Source organism: Pantherophis guttatus, chromosome 5, assembly GCF_059756535.1.
Source record: "Pantherophis guttatus breed Tessera chromosome 5, ASM5975653v1, whole genome shotgun sequence".
NCBI classification, from domain to species: domain Eukaryota; kingdom Metazoa; phylum Chordata; class Lepidosauria; order Squamata; family Colubridae; genus Pantherophis; species Pantherophis guttatus.
Window position 1 is genome coordinate 12,799,680 of NC_142067.1, and position 21,133 is coordinate 12,820,812.

The 21,133-nt window shown below is 46.2% G+C and overlaps 1 protein-coding gene across 1 annotated transcript in view; it reads left to right on the forward strand.

Annotated features, from left to right (window-relative positions):
• Positions 1-1,927: 1,927 nt before the first annotated feature.
• MTNR1B (melatonin receptor 1B) overlaps positions 1,928-21,133 on the forward strand; it is a 42,414-nt gene continuing 23,208 nt past the window's right edge. Inside the window, exon 1 of the mRNA XM_034408501.3 lies at positions 1,928-2,338. Within this exon, the coding sequence (XP_034264392.2) occupies positions 2,098-2,338 (241 nt within the window). The 5' untranslated portion in view covers positions 1,928-2,097. The remainder of the gene's footprint in view (positions 2,339-21,133) is intronic.

The following is a 21,133-nucleotide window of genomic DNA, read 5'->3' on the forward strand; positions in this document are numbered from 1 at the left end:
GTGGAGGAGGAGGAGGAGGAGGAGGCGTGGCCTGGCCTGGCCCCCAAGGGGCGGGGCTGGAGACTCCTTTCCCTCTCCTTTCCCCTTCAAAGGAGCAGTAAGAAGAAAGTGGAGGAGGAGGAGGAGGAGGAGGAGGCGTGGCCTGGCCCCCAAGGGGCGGGGCTGGAGACGCCTTTCCCTCTCCTTTCCCCTTCAAAGGAGCAATGAGAAGAAGGTGGAGGTGGAGGAGGAGGAGGCGTGGCCTGGTTCCCAAGGGGCGGGGCTGGAGACTCCTTTCCCTCTCCTTTCCCCTTCAAAGGAGCAATGAGAAGAAGGTGGAGGTGGAGGAGGAGGAGGAGGCGTGGCCTAGCCCCCAAGGGGCGGGGCTGGAGACTCCTTTCCCTCTCCTTTCCCCTTCAAAGGAGCAGTAAGAAGAAAGTGGAGGAGGAGGAGGAGGAGGAGGAGGCGTGGCCTGGCCCCCAAGGGGCGGGGCTGGAGACTCCTTTCCCTCTCCTTTCCCCTTCAAAGGAGCAATAAGAAGAAAGTGGAGGAGGAGGAGGAGGAGGAGGCGTGGCCTGGCCTGGCCCCCAAGGGGCGGGGCTGGAGACTCCTTTCCCTCTCCTTTCCCCTTCAAAGGAGCAGTAAGAAGAAAGTGGAGGAGGAGGAGGAGGAGGAGGCGTGGCCTAGCCCCCAAGGGGCGGGGCTGGAGACTCCTTTCCCTCTCCTTTCCCCTTCAAAGGAGCAATGAGAAGAAGGTGGAGGTGGAGGAGGAGGAGGCGTGGCCTGGTTCCCAAGGGGCGGGGCTGGAGACTCCTTTCCCTCTCCTTTCCCCTTCAAAGGAGCAATGAGAAGAAGGTGGAGGTGGAGGAGGAGGAGGAGGCGTGGCCTAGCCCCCAAGGGGCGGGGCTGGAGACTCCTTTCCCTCTCCTTTCCCCTTCAAAGGAGCAGTAAGAAGAAAGTGGAGGAGGAGGAGGAGGAGGAGGAGGCGTGGCCTGGCCCCCAAGGGGCGGGGCTGGAGACTCCTTTCCCTCTCCTTTCCCCTTCAAAGGAGCAATAAGAAGAAAGTGGAGGAGGAGGAGGAGGAGGAGGCGTGGCCTGGCCTGGCCCCCAAGGGGCGGGGCTGGAGACTCCTTTCCCTCTCCTTTCCCCTTCAAAGGAGCAATAAGAAGAAAGTGGAGGAGGAGGAGGAGGAGGAGGCGTGGCCTGGCCTGGCCCCCAAGGGGCGGGGCAGGAGACGCCTTTCCCTCTCCTTTCCCCTTCAAAGGAGCAATGAGAAGAAGGTGGAGGTGGAGGAGGAGGAGGCGTGGCCTGGTTCCCAAGGGGCGGGGCTGGAGACTCCTTTCCCTCTCCTTTCCCCTTCAAAGGAGCAATGAGAAGAAGGTGAAGGTGGAGGAGGAGGAGGCGTGGCCTGGCCCCCAAGGGGCGGGGCTGGAGACTCCTTTCCCTCTCCTTTCCCCTTCAAAGGAGCAATAAGAAGAAAGTGGAGGAGGAGGAGGAGGAGGCGTGGCCTGGCCTGGCCCCCAAGGGGCGGGGCTGGAGACTCCTTTCCCTCTCCTTTCCCCTTCAAAGGAGCAATGAGAAGAAGGTGGAGGTGGAGGAGGAGGAGGCGTGGCCTGGCCCCCAAGGGGCGGGGCTGGAGACTCCTTTCCCTCTCCTTTCCCCTTCAAAGGAGCAATAAGAAGAAAGTGGAGGAGGAGGAGGAGGAGGAGGAGGAGGAGGCGTGGCCTGGCCCCCAAGGGGCGGGGCTGGAGACCCCTTTCCCTCTCCTTTCCCCTTCAAAGGAGCAATAAGAAGAGGGTGGAGTTTGGGACCGAAGCTCCTCCTTCTTCCCCCCCCCCCACCTCCTCCTTTCGCGCCTTTGGTTTGGAGGGAATCAAAAAAAAGGGGGGTGGGGGAGGCGGGGCCCGGGTTGGGTAGCGGGGAGAGAAGCAACAGCCTATTAAACCCCCTGGCGGGGCGAGCGAGCGGCAGAGTAGCGCTGTGGCGGGGCGAGCGAGCGAAGGGAGGAAAACGGGGAGACTTTCCAATGCGAAGAGGAGGAGGAGGAGGAGGAGGCAGCGGCGGGCGCCGGACGGCAGGCGGAGGGCGGCTCTGGAAGCGGCGAGGGGCTGCTCCGAAATGCTGGAGAATGGCTCTCTGAGGAACTGCAGCGGGCTGGCGGGCCGAGGAGGAGCCTTCGCCTTCCCTTTGCCTCAGCGCGGGCAAGAAGAAGAAGCGGCGGCGGCGGCGGAGGACCCGAGACCGCGCTGGGTGGTGACGGTGCTGTCCAGCGTGCTGATCTTTACCACCGTCGTCGACGTGGTGGGAAGCCTGCTGGTCGTCGTCTCGGTTTTCAAGAACCGCAAGCTCAGGAACGCAGGTAAAGGCAACGGAGAGGAGAGGCAGCTCCTGGGACGGATCATGTGTCAGGGAGTTCCACCGGGGACAAGAAGTGAGGGGGGGAGAGGAGGAGGAGGAGGGAAGGGAGTGGGGGGGTGAGGAGAAGAAGATGCCAGGCTCTTCCTTGTCTCTTCCTTGGTTTGGGGGCTCGCCGTGACTCAGTGGTTAAGAGGCTGAGCTTGCGGATCGGAAAGTTCGGCGAGTTCGAATCCCTAGTCTAGGTCTCCTGCGTGAGCTTGCTTATTTATTTATTTATTTGTTGATTGATTGATTGATTGATTGATTGATTGGTTCGATTTATATGCCGCCCTTTTCCAGAGACTCAGGACGGCTTACAATGCGTTAAGCAACAGCCGTCATACTTTTGTATATACCTGCTTAGTAGGGCTTTCATCTCCCCCCCCCCCAAGCGGTCTTCTTTTTTATACAATGTCAGTTTATTGCTCCCACAAACCGGGTCCTCATTTTACCTACCTCGAAAGGATGGAAGGCTGAGTCAACCTTGAGCCTAGTGAGATTTGAACTTGCAGTAATTGCAGGCAGCTGGTCTTAATAACAGGGTGCCTTAGACCACTGTACTACCAAGGCTGCTTGGAGTCTGTATCTAAGGGTCACCTGAGTAGTGCAAATGATTGCTGTAGTCTGCAATTTTTTTTCCTCTAGAAATCTGGAACATCATTCCAAAAGTGTTCATCCCAAATTCTTAGTCTGCTGCACCACCAAGGCTCCAAAGGTTGGACTAGATGACCTCTGAGGTTCCCTCCAACTCTGTTACTGGGACTAATTACTATTCGTTGCACGAGGTCAGCGGTCCCTTACCAAAGGGGAAACTGAGGCTCAGAGAATGGGTGTGTGTGTGTGTAAGGTTGGGCACTGAAACTCGGGCAGGAGGAGAAAGAAAGCAAATGTTGTATTTAATTCGTTTATTAAGTTTTACTTAGATTTTTATCTTGCCTTTATTATTATTATTATTATTGTTTGATATAAAGAAGGCAGCCCATGCACATGGTGCTCTTTCCTCCTCCGATTTCCCCCACAACAACAACAATCCAAAATAGGCACAACACTTTCTAAGAATTTTACCAAGATTCGCAATCTCTGCTCCAGAAACAATGAGATTCGTCCTCATTGTAAGACAATCAGCAAAGGTCTTAGCAGACCAGTGTCCTTAAATGTCCTGCTTCCCAGAGCAGCTGGGTAGATCCCCACTGCACTACCAGTACTTCTAAAAGGAGCACCTTCCCTGTTGCTGCTCCTCTAACAGGATATTGCCTTTGATATTAAATCTGCATTTATTTAGCACAGCTTCTGATAAACCTACTCTACAAACGTAGGCTATTAACTTGAACGCTTTAAAATTTCAAATGATTCTGGTTGTAGCATCACTGAGTATCTCTTAGTCTCTCTGTTTATGCTCAGAGGCCACTGGGCCACAGGTGAAAAATATATATGCTTATCTATTGCACTTTTCCCTTGCAGGCTAAGGAACCTTATGCAATGCATAGAAAAGAATAAAAATAACAAAGAAAAGGAATTAAAGATATAAGACTAACAAAGGAAACAGAGTGAAAACTAGTTTACACACCATTCACCGTTCTATTCCACACTTTTCTATCCTTGCCAATTGTTTTGGCATTTATTTTTTAAGCTTCTTTAAAGCTTCTTTTTTTAAACTTTAAACTTCTTTCACTTCTTTCCCTGTGAGACTCTCATCAACGCTATCTAACGTGGTGCACAGGGAGTCCTTGGTTAATGACGGCACTGTTTAGCAACCATTTTAACTTAGGATAGTGCTGACAAAGTACTTTTATGATCAGGACTATTCGTTGCAGCTGTCCAACATCTCCCTGCAGTTCACGTGATCGCCAATTTGTGAGCTTCACAGCCAATTTCTGACAAGCAAGGTGAATGGAGAAGTTGGCAAGAAGTGACAACTCAGGGTGACACAATGTCACACTGAACGGTCGTTGGTGATTATGCAGAAGAACTGATGTTGTAACTGATCCAGCAAGATCACAGGATGTTTCATTTTAGGAGTACATTTCTTAGCGATGGCATTGCTGCTGCAGTTGTTGAGTGAGGTCATCCTGGGTGAAATCCAGCAGGTTCTGACAGATTCTGGAGAACCGTTAGCGGAAATTTTGAGTAGTTCAGAGAACCAGCAAATGCCACCTCTGGCTCGCCCCAGAGTGGGGTGGGAATGGAGATTTTGCAGTATTCTTCCCCTGGAGTGGGGAGGGAATGGAGATTTTGCAATATCCTTCCCCCAGGAGTGGGAAGGGAATGGGGATTTTGCAGTATCCTTCCCCTGGAGTGGGGTGGGAATGGAGATTTTGCAGTATCCTTCCCCTGGAGTGGGGTGGGAATGGAGATTTTGCAGTATTCTTCCCCTGGAGTGGGGAGGGAATGGAGATTTTGCAATATCCTTCCCCCAGGAGTGGGAAGGGAATGGGGATTTTGCAGTATCCTTTCCCTGGAGTGGGGAGTGAATGGAGATTTTGCAATATCCTTCCCCCTGGAGTAGGGAGGGAATGGGAATTTTGCAGTATCCTTTCCCTGGAGTGGGGTGGGAATGGGGATTTTGCAGTATCCTTTCCCTGGACTGGGAGGGAATGGGGATTTTGCAGTATCCTTCCCCTGGAGTGGGGAGGGAATGGAGATTTTGCAATATCCTTCCCACAGGAGTGGGGAGGGAATGGGGATTTTGCAGTATCCTTCCCCTGGAGTGGGGAGGGAATGGGGATTTTGCAGTATCCTTCCCCTGGTGTGGGATGGGAATGGGGATTTTGCAGTATCCTTCCCCTGGAGTAGGGTGGAAATGGAGATTTTGCAGTATCCTTCCCCTGTCATGCCCATCAAGCCACGCCCACCAATCCACACCATGCCACCAAGCCATGCCCACAGAACCCGTAGTAAAAAAATTTGGATTTCACCACTGGGTCTACCTGTATGGGAAGAGAATGGCCTTGGGAGACAGGAGTGTTAGACTAAACAATGGTCAGATAAGCAGCATATTTGGCTCATGGAAGGAATGTGTATGTGGCAATCATCTGAGAAGAGATGCTCACTAGTTAATTGGACTATAAAGGAGGGAGAGATATACTTTTAGACTTGCAACATTGGGTTAATGTTATCTTACAATAAAGTTGGAACTAGTTACTTCTGGAGAAGCGTCTTGTCTGGACAACTTCGCAAAGCTGACACGTGGCTTTCTTGATTTCCCCTTTCTCTCGCTCATTTGTTCTTCTTCAAATATTTATTTTGCAATTCCCTTCTCATTCTTTCTCTGTACACAGCCAAACCACTTCGATTTAGGTCTTTTTGTGTCACTCGGTTTTTGCATGTGCAAGATTTCACTGAAAACGTTTTCCTGGGGATCGTTCCTATTTGGGCACAAAACCATGCCTGCTCCTTACCTAGGGCTCGCCTTAGATTCTAAAACCCAGAACATTTAAGGTTATAACAGATTAACAGAGTTGGAAGGGACCTTATAGGTCATCTAGTCCAACCCCCCACTCAAGCAGGAGACCCTACACCATTTCTGACAAATGGCAGTCCAATCTTTTCTTGAAAGTCTCAAGTGATGAAGCTCCCACAACTTCTGAAGGCAACTTCTGTTCCATTGGCTGATTGTTCTCACTGTCAGAAAGTTCCTCCTCATTTCTAGGTTGAATCTCTCCTTGGTCAGTTTCCATCCATTATTCCTTGTCTGGCCTTCAGGTGCTTTGTAAAACAGCTTGACCCCCTCCTCTCTGTGGCAGCCCCTCAAATATTGGAACACTGCCATCATGTCTCCCCTGGTCCTTCTCTTCACTAGACTAGCCATGCCCAGTTCCTGTAACCGTTCTTCATATGTTTTAGTCTCCAGTCCCCTAATCATCCTGGTTTGTTTTTTTTAAATTTGATTTATATGCCGCCCTTCTCCGGAGACTCAGGGCGGCTTACAATGCGTTAAGCAATAGCCTTCATCCTTTTGTATATTTATACAAAGTCAGCTTATTGCCCCCACAAACTGGGTCCTCATTTAACCTACCTTAGAAAGGATGGAAGGCTGAGTCAACCTTGAGCCTGGTAAGATTCGAACCTGCAGTAATTGCAGGCAACTGTGTTAATAACAGGGTGCTTTAAACCACTGTACTACCAAGGCTCTTGGTTGCTCTCCTCTGCACTTTTTCTAGAGTCTCAACATCTTTTTTATAGTATGGTGACCAAAACTGGATGCAGTACTCTAGGTGTGGTTTTACTAGGGCTTTATAGAGTGGTATTAGTACCTCATGTCAGCCCCCAAAACGTTTCCTGCTCACGAATAAGATTGATATCTCATCCTTCACAATCTCCCCTAAAGATTTTCCTTCTGGCATATCTGCAGTTTTAGTGTCCATTGGAAGCTTAGTACGGTTAGTCCTCACTTAAGAATGGTAATTGGGACCAGCAACTCTGTTGCTATGCAACACAATCACAAAACGTGACACTTACGGTCGTGGCAGTCCCAGTTGTCATTGTTAGGCAAATCCTATGCAGTACCAACATCCTACAGTCACATGATAGTGCTATTTGTGACTTCTTGCCAGCTTCCTCATTACTTTGCTTGTGGAAGCCAGCAATGAAGGTTACGAGTGGCAATCGCATTACTGCAGGACACTGCAATGTCATAATTGTGAGCTTGTTGCCAAGCAGTCCTTGTGATCGCATCGTTGTGGGGATGCTGTGATGACCGCAAGTGCAAGGACCTGTCATAAGTCTCCTTTGTTCAGCACTTTCGTAAGTTAGAACAGTTGCTAAACACATGGTCCTTAAATCACATCAGTCTTCATTCATCTATAATGCATTAGACTGATGGATTTTCATCTCTGGTTTGAGTTTAAAAAAAAAATCCAACAACCAGGCATTTTTAGACTTGTGTAAGCATGGCTATAAATAAACATTTATGAACCCTTTTCAAAATACTCATAAAAGAAGAGCTTCTATTTCTTAGCCTTCCCGTGTGCACTGATTGAATTGGGGTGGAAAAGGGCAGACAAGAAAAGGGAAGGGTGATTGTTATCTCATCCTATATAGATTTATTTGGATCTCTTTTTTTCCCCTTTTTCCTTTGAAAATTGTCTTCCCATCATTTCTTAGAACTGCATTTGAAAGTTTTGTCAAAGTTAGAAGAACTAAAACTAAACCAGACTAGACTTTTCCCAGTGCAGGGGACCTGTGATGGAAGGTGGAACCTGGAATGAGAATGGTGTCAGGGATCCAAGTAACACACCCATAGCAATCAAAACTCCGAGACAGTTGGATTCCTCAAAGAATAGATTTATTGGGTAGGTCATATTGGCACAAACTGGTGAAAGCCGACTCTAAATGTTCCCACAGTTTTCACCTAATTAAAAGTTCTTTCACTTTCTCCAAACAATGTGTCACATGGTCCAATCAGGATACAGTCCAGTTGCTAGATGACACCAGTCCCCTCCTTCTGGACACCTGGTGGGAATGTCCTTGGTTCCCAAGAGAAAGTATTTCATTTTGGCTACAGCACCCCAGCTATTTCTACTTCCCCCTCCCTTTCCCACGGCTCCAGTTGTGGCAGCACTGAAGCCCCAAAATGGCCACAGCCAGGTCAGCTTCAGGGTTGACAAATGAATCTCCAGGAGGGAGAGGCTGCAGGAGTAAGAGGTACCTTGGCCCAGATATCATATGTGAGAGAAAGAGGGTGAAGACAGTCCCTCCCTAACAGTTGACAGAGTATATTGTAGATGCAGGCAGTAGAGTGGTTATCCTGACATGATGTTGTCTAGAATAGAATAGAATAGAATAGAATAGAATAGAACAGAACAGAACAGAATAGAATAGAATAGAATAGAATAGAATATTTATTTATTTATTTATTTATTTATTTATTTATTTATTTATTTATTTATTTGATTTATATGCCGCCCTTCTCTGGAGACTCAGGACGGTTTACAATGCGTTAAGCAATAGCCTTCATACTTTTGTATATACCTGCTTAGTAGGGCTTTCGGGGGCCCCTAAGCGGTGTTCTTTTTTATACAAAGTCAGCTTATTGCCCCCACAATCCGGGTCCTCATAGACTAGACTAGAGTAGAGTAGAGTAGAGTAGAAAATAAAATAAAATAGGGTAGGGTAGGGTAGGACAGGACAGGACAGGACAGGACAGGACAGGACAGGACAGGACAGAATTTTATTGGCCAAGTGTGATTCGACACAGAAGGAATTTGTCTTTGTGCATATGCTCTCAGTGTGCATAAAAGAAAAAATACGTTCATCAAGAATCATAAGGTAGAACAATTAATGATAGTCAGAGGGTACAAATAAGCAATCAGGAAACAAGCAATATCAATATAAATCATAAGGCTACAAGCAACAAAGTTACAGTCATGCCGTCATAAGTGGGAGGAGATGAGTGATAGGAACGGTGAGAAGATTAATAGTAGTGCAGACTTAGTAAATAGTTTGAAAGTGTTGAGGGAATTATTTGTTTAGCAGAGTGATGGCATTTGGGAAAAAACCGTTCTTGTGTCTAGTTATTCTGGTGTGCAGTGCTCTATAGAGTCGTTTTGAGGATAGGTGTGAAACAATTAAAAAAAAAACTTCGAATAATTACTACATGTGACCTAAAATAGAGAAGCACATTGTCCCACACAGGAGACAATGCATTGAAATCAAGGGACAGATTTGTGTATCTTTATCTCAGAGTCTTTCCATCTTGGTGCATATAACGCACTCTTGCTGCAGTTAACCATGGGTAAACCACCATCTGTATGTCTTTCCCAGTTTGGTTATCAACATCTTTGAATGCCGCTATGCCCGTTCTTTGCCGCTGTGCCATTTGCAGCAAGTAATGCTCCCCGCTTGCCGGAGAAAAGCAACGCTGCCATTCACATTATCTTTGTTTATATTGTGAGACGTCGGAGGCATTCTGCGCAAGGCTGCCTGCTGAGGTTTTTACAGTGAGTCAATCACTAAGTGCTGCACATTTCAGGCAAGCAGTTGCCTTAAATGCTCCCCAGTCTAGTTTATGAGGAAGGGATTCAGCCAGTGGTGAAATGTAAAATTTGTTACTACCGATTCTGTGGGTGTGGGTGGGGAATATGACTGAGTGGGCATGGCCACTTTTTTTTTTCTTTTAAAACCATTTTTTCTACAACCTCTTCGCCTCAAGAGGTTGTAAAAAAAATGCTTTTAAAGCCTCTGACGATCGCAGCTGACTTGCCTGATCGACAGAGGCTTTTTTTTTTTTTAAAAAGCCTCTGATGATCCCAGCTGAGCTGCGTGATCATCAGAGGCTTTTTTTTTTTTTTACTTTTAAAAGCATTTCTTTGGCCAAAGAGGTTGTAGAAAAAATGCTTTTAAAAATTAAAAAAAGCCTCTGATGACCGCGCAGCTCAGTTGGGCAATGGGCGGGGGGCAGGGATTTTTGCTACCGGTTCTCTGAACCACCCGCCTCCATCGCTACCGGATCGAGCGATCCGGTCCGAACCGGGAGCATTTCATCCCTGCATTCAGCCCTTCAGGAGTTTTAGAGGGAAGGCATTTGGTAATTACATGGAGCTCTTTCATATAATAATAATAATAACTTCATTGTCATTGTACGTGGGTACACAGTATACCCATACAACGAAATTCACTTAACACCCAAAGACCAGGTCCAACACACATAACAATCCCCAAACACACCCCCACCCCCCACAAATTCCCCAACCCTAAACCACCTAAATATCCACACAACAGACCAAGTAATGCTGTCCAACAGCTCACTGATGGTGGCCCTTTAGTTCATTGTTGAGTGCAATTATAGCTCTGGGATAAAAACTATTCAGAAAACGTGTGGTCTGAGTTTTAATTGTTCTGTATCTTCTGCCAGAAGGCAACAGTCCAAAAAGATTGTAAGCAGGATGGGAAGAGTCTGAACATATGATGTTCAGGTCAACATTTAATATTCCTATTAATCTTTGTACTCAGACAGGTTCAGTTATACCCCTTTCTGATCCTGACAGACTCTGAGCTATTAACAATTTCCAGCAGGTTCTGACAGGTTCTGGAGAACCAGTAGCGGAAATTTTGAGTAGTTCGGAGAACCGGCAAATACCACCCCTGGCTGGCCCCAGAATGGGGAGGAAATGGAGATTTTGCAATATCCTTCCCCTGCCATGCCCACCAAGCCATGCCCACAGAACCGGTAGTAAAAAAAATTGAATTTCACCACTGCCCTGCAGGCAATATCGGCCAAATATTCTGATTGTAATGATGTTTTGTGGGGAAAAAGAGGCATGAAACTTGATCCCATTCCAGAGATCTTTGACATGGTGCATAGATCAAATCCTCATTAAAGGGAGGGAAGGAAGGAAAAGGAAACACAATAAGGAAGGGAGGGAGGAGAAAGAGAAAATGAAATGCAAGAGGAAGGAAGGAAGGAAGGAAGGAAGGAAGGAAGGAAGGAAGGAGATAAAAACAAAGTAAGGGAAAATGAAATGCAAGAGGAAAGAAAGAAGGAAATAAGGAAAGGAAGGAAGGAAGGTTGGTTGGTTGCAGAAAGTTATTAATCTCTGGGGATCCTCCACTAAGCTTATGCCTGGCAACCAACCACAAAAATTGTATGGTAAATTTGATACGTTTTTGATCTACTTGTTTAGAACAGGGGTGTCAAACTGAGGGCTGCATCAGGGTTCTGTTTGTCCTTGGGTGGGGGGAGTGAGGTGGTGGGCGTGACCAGGGTGGGTGTGGCCAACTCAACGTCACTCATCAAGGCTCCATTTTCGACCGCAATGGCCTGCTGCAATCCTCTGCCAGCGAAAACGGAGCTTGGGGAGGCTGTGCGCGGCCCTCCCGAGCTCCATTTTTGCTGGCAGAGGCACCGCGGGCTGGTCCGTCGCTGTTTCCAGGGCAACCCCACGGGCCAGATGTAAGCATCCCACGGGCCAGATTCGTCCCGCGGGCTTTGAGTTTGACAGCCCTATTTTATCCAGGTTTCTACCTCATTCCAGAAGACATCCAAATCGATCTCCGTTAATTGCCCTTTATTTTTTCCTTGATTGCTCCTAAACTGTCAAAAAAGTGCAGCATTTGGGGGAGATTTTTCTAACTTTTAGCACCAGCTCATCAGAGGTGGGTTTCAGCAGGTTCTGACCAGTTCTGGAGAACCGGTAGCGGAAATTTTGAATAGTTCAGAGAACCAGTAGCAAAAATTCTGAGTGGCCCCGCCCCCATCTATTCTCTGCCTCCCAAGTCCCAGCTGATCAGGAGGAAATGGAGATTTTGCAGTATCCTTCTCCTGCCATGCCCACCAAGCCATTCCCACCAAGCCACACCCACAAAACCGGCAGTAAAATTTTTTGAAACCCATCACTGCAGCTCATCCCTGAATTTTCATTTTGCCCAAAAGCTTTATTTAATCTTTAAGAAAGGCACATTGTGTCATGTGGGTTTCCAAGCATCAACAGGGCCAACGACTTTGCTATCCAACTCCAAAATCAGGCCATGGAGAATTTGGGGAGCCAGGAGGCACACCTCTCACTCCGCCACGAAATTTGGACTCGGGCGGCCTCCCTAGATCCAGGCTTCTCTTTAGGAACATCTCAATTATCTTCCTTTTTCTTGGGGGAATTGTGTCAGGATGATTAATTAGGACTTTCCTCTTTTCCTAAGGAAATCTTACGGCTTTGTCATTCAGCCATCTAGCTGAACGCTCTGGGGTACCCAGAGCAGTGGGTGGCCTTTCATCAGACTTTCAGGAAATACGATCAGACAGAGCTGAGATGAGAAAATGAATCTCATCTGCTAATTGTCAGTATAGTCAAGGAATTGAAGCAGCGCTAGCAAGCAGAGTCCCACCAGATCAGGGGTCCCCAACTTTTTAGACCTCAGGGACCACTAAATTCATAATTTTAAATCCCGCGGACCACTAATATGATCTGCCTAATGACTGGCTGGCTGGGCGTGGCTAGGTGGTCATGTGACTGGGTGGGTGTGGCCAATTTGATGTCTTGGCAGCTTCAAAGGATGCCTTGACGGCCTCTACTCACCCCTCCCCTCCCAGTCACTCCTCACCTGCCCGCCCGGGCTCCTTAGGGCCCCAATAGGAAGCAGTTGTTGGAGTGTTCTCCCCCAGCTCCGGATTCCCAAGGATTGTGACATACACAACAAAGTCTGGCAGAGGTTGGCAACCAGCCCAGAAAACAAGATATGATAAGACACTCACTCTCCAAAATGCTCTGTAATAATTACACGTTGTTTCCAGCAAGAAATTACTAACTGCGTGCGACTTAAATAGGCTAAGGGAGTGGCCAATTATCCTCAAACCTTACTCTCGAGAAGACCTCCTCCTCCTGAGTAGCCACTCCTGCATCTTGGCAGCCCTGCATGCGCGAGCATTGAGGAGAGGCTCCTCCACTTCACTCTCTCCACTTGAAGGAGCCTCTGGGGGTTCTGAAGGCCCTGGCTGAGTATCTGCCTCTGGCACCACATCCTCTTCAGTCTCCTCGCTGTCCAATGCGAGCGCCGGCTGCGCCGGCTGCTGGCGCAACCCCACACCAGCCTCCTCGTCGTTGGGATCAGCCACGATCAGCGCAGGCCGCTGGCGGGCCACAACATGGAGCTAAGCAGCCACCAATGAGAAAGAGTTGGCAAAACAGCTCAGTTCAAATTGAATCTGACCGAGAAGAAGGCTCAGCAGAAGCACCTCACTGAGGACTACGAGCATAGGCTTTCCAAGCAGAGGGAAGACCTGTGGGAGTGCAAAGCCAGGTACCGGTGCCTGGAGGCTCAGCGGGCTGAGACGGTCAGCCAGTTCCAGGCCATGATGCAGTCCCACTAGAACAAGGCCCTCCGGCTCCTTACCACCAGTGGTACTTCCCTCCAGCCTTCGCCCAAAGTCCCGCACTAGGACGCTGAAGCAGATGAAGTCAGAATTTCTCCCCACCTCCGACCTGCACAAAAAGACCCCGAAGGGAGAGACTCTCTGCAGCAACACAAACATTCATTGCACGTATCCGGCCCAGGGGCCATAGTTTGAGGATCCGATTTAGTCCAATTATAAAAAAATGCAAATAATTTTTCTGCGGACCACCAAAATTTTCTCATGGACCACCAGTGGTTCACGGACCACCAGTTGGTGGATGCTGCACCAGATGACTCTCAGTGCACAAAGACAGCTGTGGTTAGTAGCTGAGCTTTGGCCTGTGAACATGGGAAGATTGCAATTCATCACCTCGTCCTCTACAGACCATATGTTGGCAATCACCATCATAAGGAGTAGCAAATGTCTTATGATAGAAGTTGTTATGGATAACAGTCCGGGGTAATTGCTAAAGTTAAGGACAGGACTATTCATTCCGCTTGCAAGGCCCATTGATTTTAATAGGACATAATGTTCAACCTTCGGCCTGTTTGATTCATCAAAGTTCAGTTACCAAGCAGCCAGAGAGTAATCACATAACTGTGGTAATATTGTGATGCGTATAATGTTCAGGACTGGTCATAAATATTTTTTTTCCAGTGCTGTTGTAACTTCAAATAGTCACTGAATGAACGATCATTAGGCAAGGACGAATCTGTAAAGTAGGCAATTTCCTGCTAAAGATTAAACAAAGCTTTTGGCCAAGATGCAAATTCAGGGATGAGCTGGTGCTAAAAGTTAGAAAATCTCCCCAAATGCTGCACTTTCTTGACAGTTTAGGGTAAAGCCAAAAAAGAATAAAGTGCAATTGATGGAGATCCGTCTGGATGTCTTCTGGAATGAGGTACAAACCTGAATAATCTAAAACAAGTAGATCAAAAATGTATCAAAGTTACCATACAATTTTTTGTGGTCAGTTGCCAGACAAAATCCTGGTAGAAGATCCCAAGAAATTATTAACCTTCTGTAAATTTCCTTCCTTCCTTCCTTCCTTCCTTCCTTCCTTCCTTCCTTCCTTCCTTCCTTCCTTCCTTCTTTCCTTTTGCATTTCATTTTCACTTTCTCCTTAGTTTCTTTTTCTCTTCCTTCTTCTTGAGCTCCTTCCTTCCTTCTTTCTTTCTTTCTTTCCTTCCTTTCTTCTTTTCTTCCTTCCTTCCTTTTGCATTTCATTTTCCCTTTCTCCTTAGTTTTTTTCTCTTCCTTCTTCTTGAGCTCCTTCCTTCCTTCCTTCTTTCTTTCTTCCTTCCTTCCTTTCTTTCTTATTTTCTTTCTTTCTTTTTTCTTTCCTTCCTTCCTTTTGCATTTTATTTTCCCTTTCTCCTTAGTTTCTTTTTCTCTTCCTTCTTCTTGAGCTCCTTCCTTCCTTCCTTCCTTCCTTCCTTCCTTCCTTCCTTCCTTCCTTCCTTCCTTCCTTCCTAGATGTTTTACTATCATTTTGCTTTATTTATTTCCTTTATCATTGGCTTGATTTTTATTTAATTATAAGTGATTTGCACCAAAGTTGATAAAGCTCATGTGAATTTAAACTTTGGATTGTAGTTCTTTACTCACAGTATCTGGGAGTAATCCTCATTACTTCTCTATAGTTACTGTATGGATAGGATTGCAGTACATAAGCCGTGTCCATCCCCTCAATAAAATACTTTCAAAGTCTCGAAGCTTTCTCTCTGATCAATATTTTAGCCTTAAATTTGATAAATGGCTTAAGGGTGTGAATGCACCTCCTTGATTTATGACTGGTTATTTCATGCCTGTTTGCAGTCTCAATGACCTCTCAGAAAATGGGTTCTTTATGGCCCATTTAAGCTTTAAAACCCATTGTAAAACTTTATGCCAGTCACATGACTGGATTGCAGATGCTTGGCAACCTGTTCACATTTACAACCAGTTGGCAAGGACCTTGCAATCTCCATTTGCAATCTACTTTGCTGGCTTCCCTAGAAAATCAATGGGAAAGCTGGCTGGGAAGCTTGCAAGCAGAGGGACATTGGATTGGAGGTCAATTCTTCTAATGCGCCAAGGTAATTCCCCTCCTCTCCATACAGGGAAGGGAAATTCTCCATGTGCTGGAGAAATGGACTTCAGGTCTCATGGAAACACTATGGAATGCCAGCATTGTGAGCCTTTCAAAATGATGGGATTTGCTACTGAATGCCAATATCCCGAAAGGCTCCGAAGAATGACGTTTGCTAATATTTTACCCTGAAGAGGTGGGGAAAACACAAGTACCATTTTTTTTCTCATGATTGTTCGGCCTGGTGGGGCAAGGAGAGGACTTGGACCTTCCGGTCTGGTGGGAGACCTTGGTTCTCTCCCCATCCCACCACACACCCGAGAAGCCTTCTTCCAGCACTCTATTTAGCCACCTTCATGGTCACTTAATGACTGAAACTAAGACAGATTGAATTGCAGTCGTTGAGTGAAGCGCTCATGTGGCATCTTGCGTCATGCCTGCTTTGCTCAATGAAGAAGACTGAGTGGTCTTGTTAAGGGGAAGACTATAAATACAAGACTGTGTATTTATTCTCTTGGTTGACTTTTTAGAACGGGCACTGAAAACAGCCACCACTGCAATACTTTGAAGTTCTAAGAAGTTGAAGTTGTACACTAAAGAAACTTAATACTTTCAAACATTAAGGATGATCTTGACCTAATCACTGTCTTTCAGACAAGTCTTGCTCAAAGGACTGTGGCATTAGGAGAAACAGATACCGTGTTTCCCTGAAAATAAGACCCTGTCTTATATTTTTTTGAACCCCGAAATAAGTGCTTGGCTTTGATTTTGGGGAGGTCTTATTATTTTGGGGTGCATGGAGCAAGATGGGGATCCTCTTGCCATCTTACCTGATTTCCAGCTCTGTCTCCCTAACCCTAACCAGAGGAAATGGCGGGGACCGGATGCGCATGTGTTTAAATATTTTCAGGGAGGACTTATTTTCCGGGAAGGCTTATTTTCAGGGAGGGCTTATTTTGGGGGAGGGCTTATTTTCAGGGAGGGCTTATTTTCACGCATGTGCTCAAAAGTTCAATTGGGCATATTATCAGGAGATGTCTTATTTTTGGGAAAACACGCTATTAACTTGAACTCATGAAATAATCAATATAAATGCTGCAATTAAAGCTTCAGGACAGTTCTAAAGAGCTCTTGGTTCTAACTTCTGTCCAACTACGAAAGGCCATCGTCCAGTTTGCCCTAATGGGAAGTACTGGTGTAAGGATAAAATAAAAAAAGGGAAAAACGTTATTTAAAATGCCTCGGGATCCTTCGTTGTGATTAAGCAAACAACCAAAATAATTGACAGAATACAAAATGAGCAAAATTCAGCAACAATCACGATCCAAAATATTAATCAGCTTGCTTTGCTTGGGACATCTATTTCCAGCTTTCCAGGGGCTGAATATTAAATATATAATGATTAAGTGAGTCAGTCTCACTCAGTGAATAACATTTCAGAGCCCTCATTCAAGAATAGTTAGAAGGGAATTTTTCCAGATTTGAGGATCGGGAGGCGGATTTCAATCTCACAATGTCTCTTTTTAGAAGCGTAGCACTCTCTGGAATCTCTTAAAACCTTCCCGGTGTAAAAATTAAAACATGGAAGAATGTTAATATTTTACCAAAAGTGATGTGGCGTGAGAGAATTACGTCCTTAGTTGTAAAATAAAGATGAACTGGGAAGATATAAGAGCATGAAAAACACAAAGGAAAGGAATCGTTTTGCAAATCCGTCTTCATCTTTTTAAAAAAACGAAACAAGCAATTATGCCTTACCTTGTGAAGTTTCGTGTTGAGCAAGCATAACGTAACATATAAAACTTGATCCTTAATCACCCTAATGTGTTTCATAGAACTGCTTGGTAAAGACAACACGACTACTGAATATTAATATACATTTGCCTTTATTGCTGACATACCGGTTTATATCAGGGGTGCCATTCAGCAGATTCTGACAGGTTCTGGAGATCCGGTAGCGGAAATTTTGAGTCGTTCGGAGAACCGGCAAATACCACCTCCGGCTGGCCCCAGAGTGGGGTGGGAATGGAGATTTTGCAATATCCTTCCCCCTGGAGTGGGGTGGGAATGGAGATTTTGCAATATCCTTCCCCCTGGAGTGGGGTGGGAATGGAGATTTTGCAATATCCTTCCCCCTGGAGAGGGGTGAGAATGGAGATTTTGCAGCATTCTTTCCCCTGGAGTGGGGTGAGAATGGAGATTTTGCAGCATTCTTCCCCTGGAGTGGAGAGGGAATGGGGATTTTGCAGTATCCTTCCCCTGCCATGCCCACCAAGCCACGCCCACCAAGCCACACCACACCCACCAAGCCACATCCACAGAACTAGTAGTAAAAAAATTTGAATTCCACCACTGATACACACACACACACACACACACACACACATTCTTGTGCTACAATAAATGTATTAAAGATGCTATGAAGGTTTTAAGAGATTCCAGACAGTGCTACACTTCTAAAAAGAGACATTGTGAGATTGAAATTCGCCTCCCGATCCTCAAATCTTTTATTTACTCCGCTTATTTCTATTTCCATATTCATCCAATTGGCTCTGTATTTTGTCATTTTCAGTTCCTTCCTCCCTAAACAATAGTTTAATCCCCAAGTGCATCATGCTGTTATCTAAATAGATTGCACAACTGAGTCATAATAATGACTCTGCAGAACATGAGCACTATTATTGATTTTTTTTCTAAAAAGAAAAAGAAGAAAGAAATCTTAGTAAAGAACAACAAAAAAAAAACCCTCCCACTTCTACCTAGGCAGTGACCCTGAAATATACAGTACTATGTGTTGTGGCCCGCCAGCGGCCAGCGGAGCTGGTGGCAGACAGTGAGGAGGTTGGGGAGGAACATGGGCCAGTCCTGGAGTCTGGGGAAGGCTCCAATGCGTGCTCTGCGTCGGAGGCAGAGTTGGGGCCAGGGCCGTCCAACAGTTATCAGCTGCCTTCGGAGTCGGATATCAGTGGGGCAGAAGAACAGCTGGAGCCTGTTCCCGATGTGCGCATGCGCAGTGGTGCCAGGAAAAGGGAACACATAAGGAACAAGGGCCGACTCAGGAGTAAAGGCACAGGTGGATAGTCAATGGCCCCTCCCATAGGGAATAAAGAGGAGCGAAGGGGAGGGGAGTTTGCAGGAGACAATTAGTTCAATTCATGAGGGTGAAGATCTGTTCCTGACTTCTTGCCAAATAATATCTGCTACAACGTAGCATTTAGAAGATATTGGCCTGGCAACTCTCCAAGCCTGATAAAGGTCTGTAGCTGTGAAATCTCATGAAAGACTGTTTGCTGGGACTTTGCTGGAGAGGAATTCCCTTTAACCTAAATAAAAGAGGTTTTATTGGGATGAGGAGTCTGCTTCATGATCTTGGGAGGCCTAGGTCAGAACAGACTGACAGTACTGAAAGCTGTTAAGAGATCCAGGAGAATAGAGAATGTCACAATTCTCCTTTGAGTTATTGGATGTACACCATCCATTAAGATAATCAAGACTGTTTATGTCCTAACCCAGGGGTGTCAAACAGCCCGTGATGTGGTCAGATCCAGCCTGCGGGGCCGTTCTGGAAAATGTAAGGGGCCTACTCAGTGCGAAGAGGAAACATCGGGTCAACATGGCTCCGGCCCAGTCTACCCAATGCGAAGAGGAGACATGCCAACAGTTTGGGGAGTGGCTTCAAGCTGGCCACACCCACCCTGTCACCACACCCACCCTGTCAGCCATGTTCCCCAGCCTGCCCAAGGTCAACCACAGCCCTGATGAGACCCTCAATGAAATTGAGTTTGACACCCTTGTCCTAACCCATCTCTTAACCAAGACTGAAATGATAGCCAGTAACTCAGTTCTTCTGAGATGTCCAATCTATGAAAGGTTGAGATATGTAGAGTGCCAGCCTCTACATAACCCTGAAGAATGAACATTGACTTGTTCTGATAGGTAGTGTGCTTCGCTGTTTCTGATCTCAGATATCTGTGTTCTTGTAGACATAGAACTACTAAGCAATAGAGAAGGAGGCTGGCACAGAAAGAAAAAAAAATTGGCATTCCTAGGCTTAACATCAATGTTCTTTTTAAAAAGTAAATATTTAGACCAGCAACTCCCAATCACTCAGGGTTAAGAGACTTAAACCTGCCCCAATCATATGGATTTTTTTTTTAAAAAAAGAGTACTTGACCCAAAGAGGAGATCCTGGACTCATCCATTTTGATCCCGTGTTCAGAGTGCAGAAAGCTGAACTGAACTCTCCATTGTGTTGGCAGCAAATGTATCATTCCCTTCTCCAAGTTAAGTTATTGGTGAGTGCAGGAATTACTGTATTTTTCGGAGTATAAAACGCATCTTTTTCCCCACCTAAAAGGGGGTGAAAATTTAGGTGCGAATGTAGCCCCGCCCACCACTGGCCCCCACCCACTGGCCCCCACCCTTTGGCCTCTGCCTCGCAGCAATTACCTCCTTGCAAGCAAGCAGCAAGAAAAAACAGCTCCTTTCAGCTTCAGCACCACCTAATTAGCACAAGGTTTTTTTGTGTTTTTTTTAATTTGATTTATATGCCGCCCTTCTCCGAAGACTCAGGGCGGCTTACAATGTGCTCAGCAATAGCCTTCATCCTTTTGTATATTTGTTGATTGGATTGGCCTCCCGACTCTCAGATGATTTGCTCTCAGCTGTTTTGCGCAGGGCTCTGCTGCTTACTGCAAAGAGGTAAATTGCTGGAGCAGATTTTTTTTTCCTTGTGCTAATCAAGCTATGCTGAAAACGAAAATGAAAGTAAAGCAGGCTGTTTGCTGTTTGCTGCAACAAGGCAAAATTGCTCAGAGGCAGAGGCAGAGGGAGATTTCTTTTTCTTCTTTTCCTCACCAAAAATGGTAGGTGTGTCTTATACTCCGAAAAATACGGTAAGTGGTTTCAGGGACATAGCTCTTGAATCAGAGACGTAAAACGAGAATGACTCACTTTGAAGCCTGTTTGCAGAAATACTACAGAGCTGGGGGGAAATGAATGACGTCCAAAGCATTTTTTACAGAACTTTGATAAGCATGAAGCTCATTGGCTAGCTATTTATACAAACATATAACTCAACCCCCAGAAGCTACGGACAAACCACTGAACCCATGAAGCCTTTTGATATACGACTTCAGAGTAGTTTTATTGTTTGCTTCACAGATCTGCTTCAATGGGGTAATTCAGTCACAACTTCATTGAGGTGGAACACATTTCTGCAGCTTTGAAGAACCTTAAATATTGCTTCTTTTTACTTTCATCATCGCAACAAAAGACCTGAAAATAGATACGCACGCACACACGCACACACACCCTATCTATTCTCATCCTGGGGCTCTCTGACTCATATATTCTGTTAGCTGATGAACTCATGACCCTTCGGGAAATGAGAACCACATGTGAATATTGTTAAAAGTGTCCATATCAGAGACGGCCATTCGTGAGATAAAGAGAAAGTACTGTATTTTTCGGAGTATAAAACGCACCTCAGTTTTGGGGGAGGAAAATAGGGGGGAAAAATTCTGCCCACCAGGTATTCATCTGGCTAGTCCTTAGCCTGGTCAACTTCAGCACATTAGTTCACTTGCTGGTTTTGAGGTTGGGGCTGTTCGGAGCTAAAAAACAGCTTATAAAGCACAGCTGATTGTCGGAGGGAGCAGCAATAAGAAAAGCAGGCAAAGCACGGAAGAGCACTTTGCTCAGGTTGGGCCTGAAAAACAGCTTCAAAAGCACAGCTGATCGTCAGAGGGAGCTCCAGTGACTAAAGCAGGCGAAGCACGGAAGGGGTAAGAGAAGGCAGCAGCTGTTCCGGGTAGCCATATTGGGCACCACACGCGGGATTACATTCTGAGTATTTATGA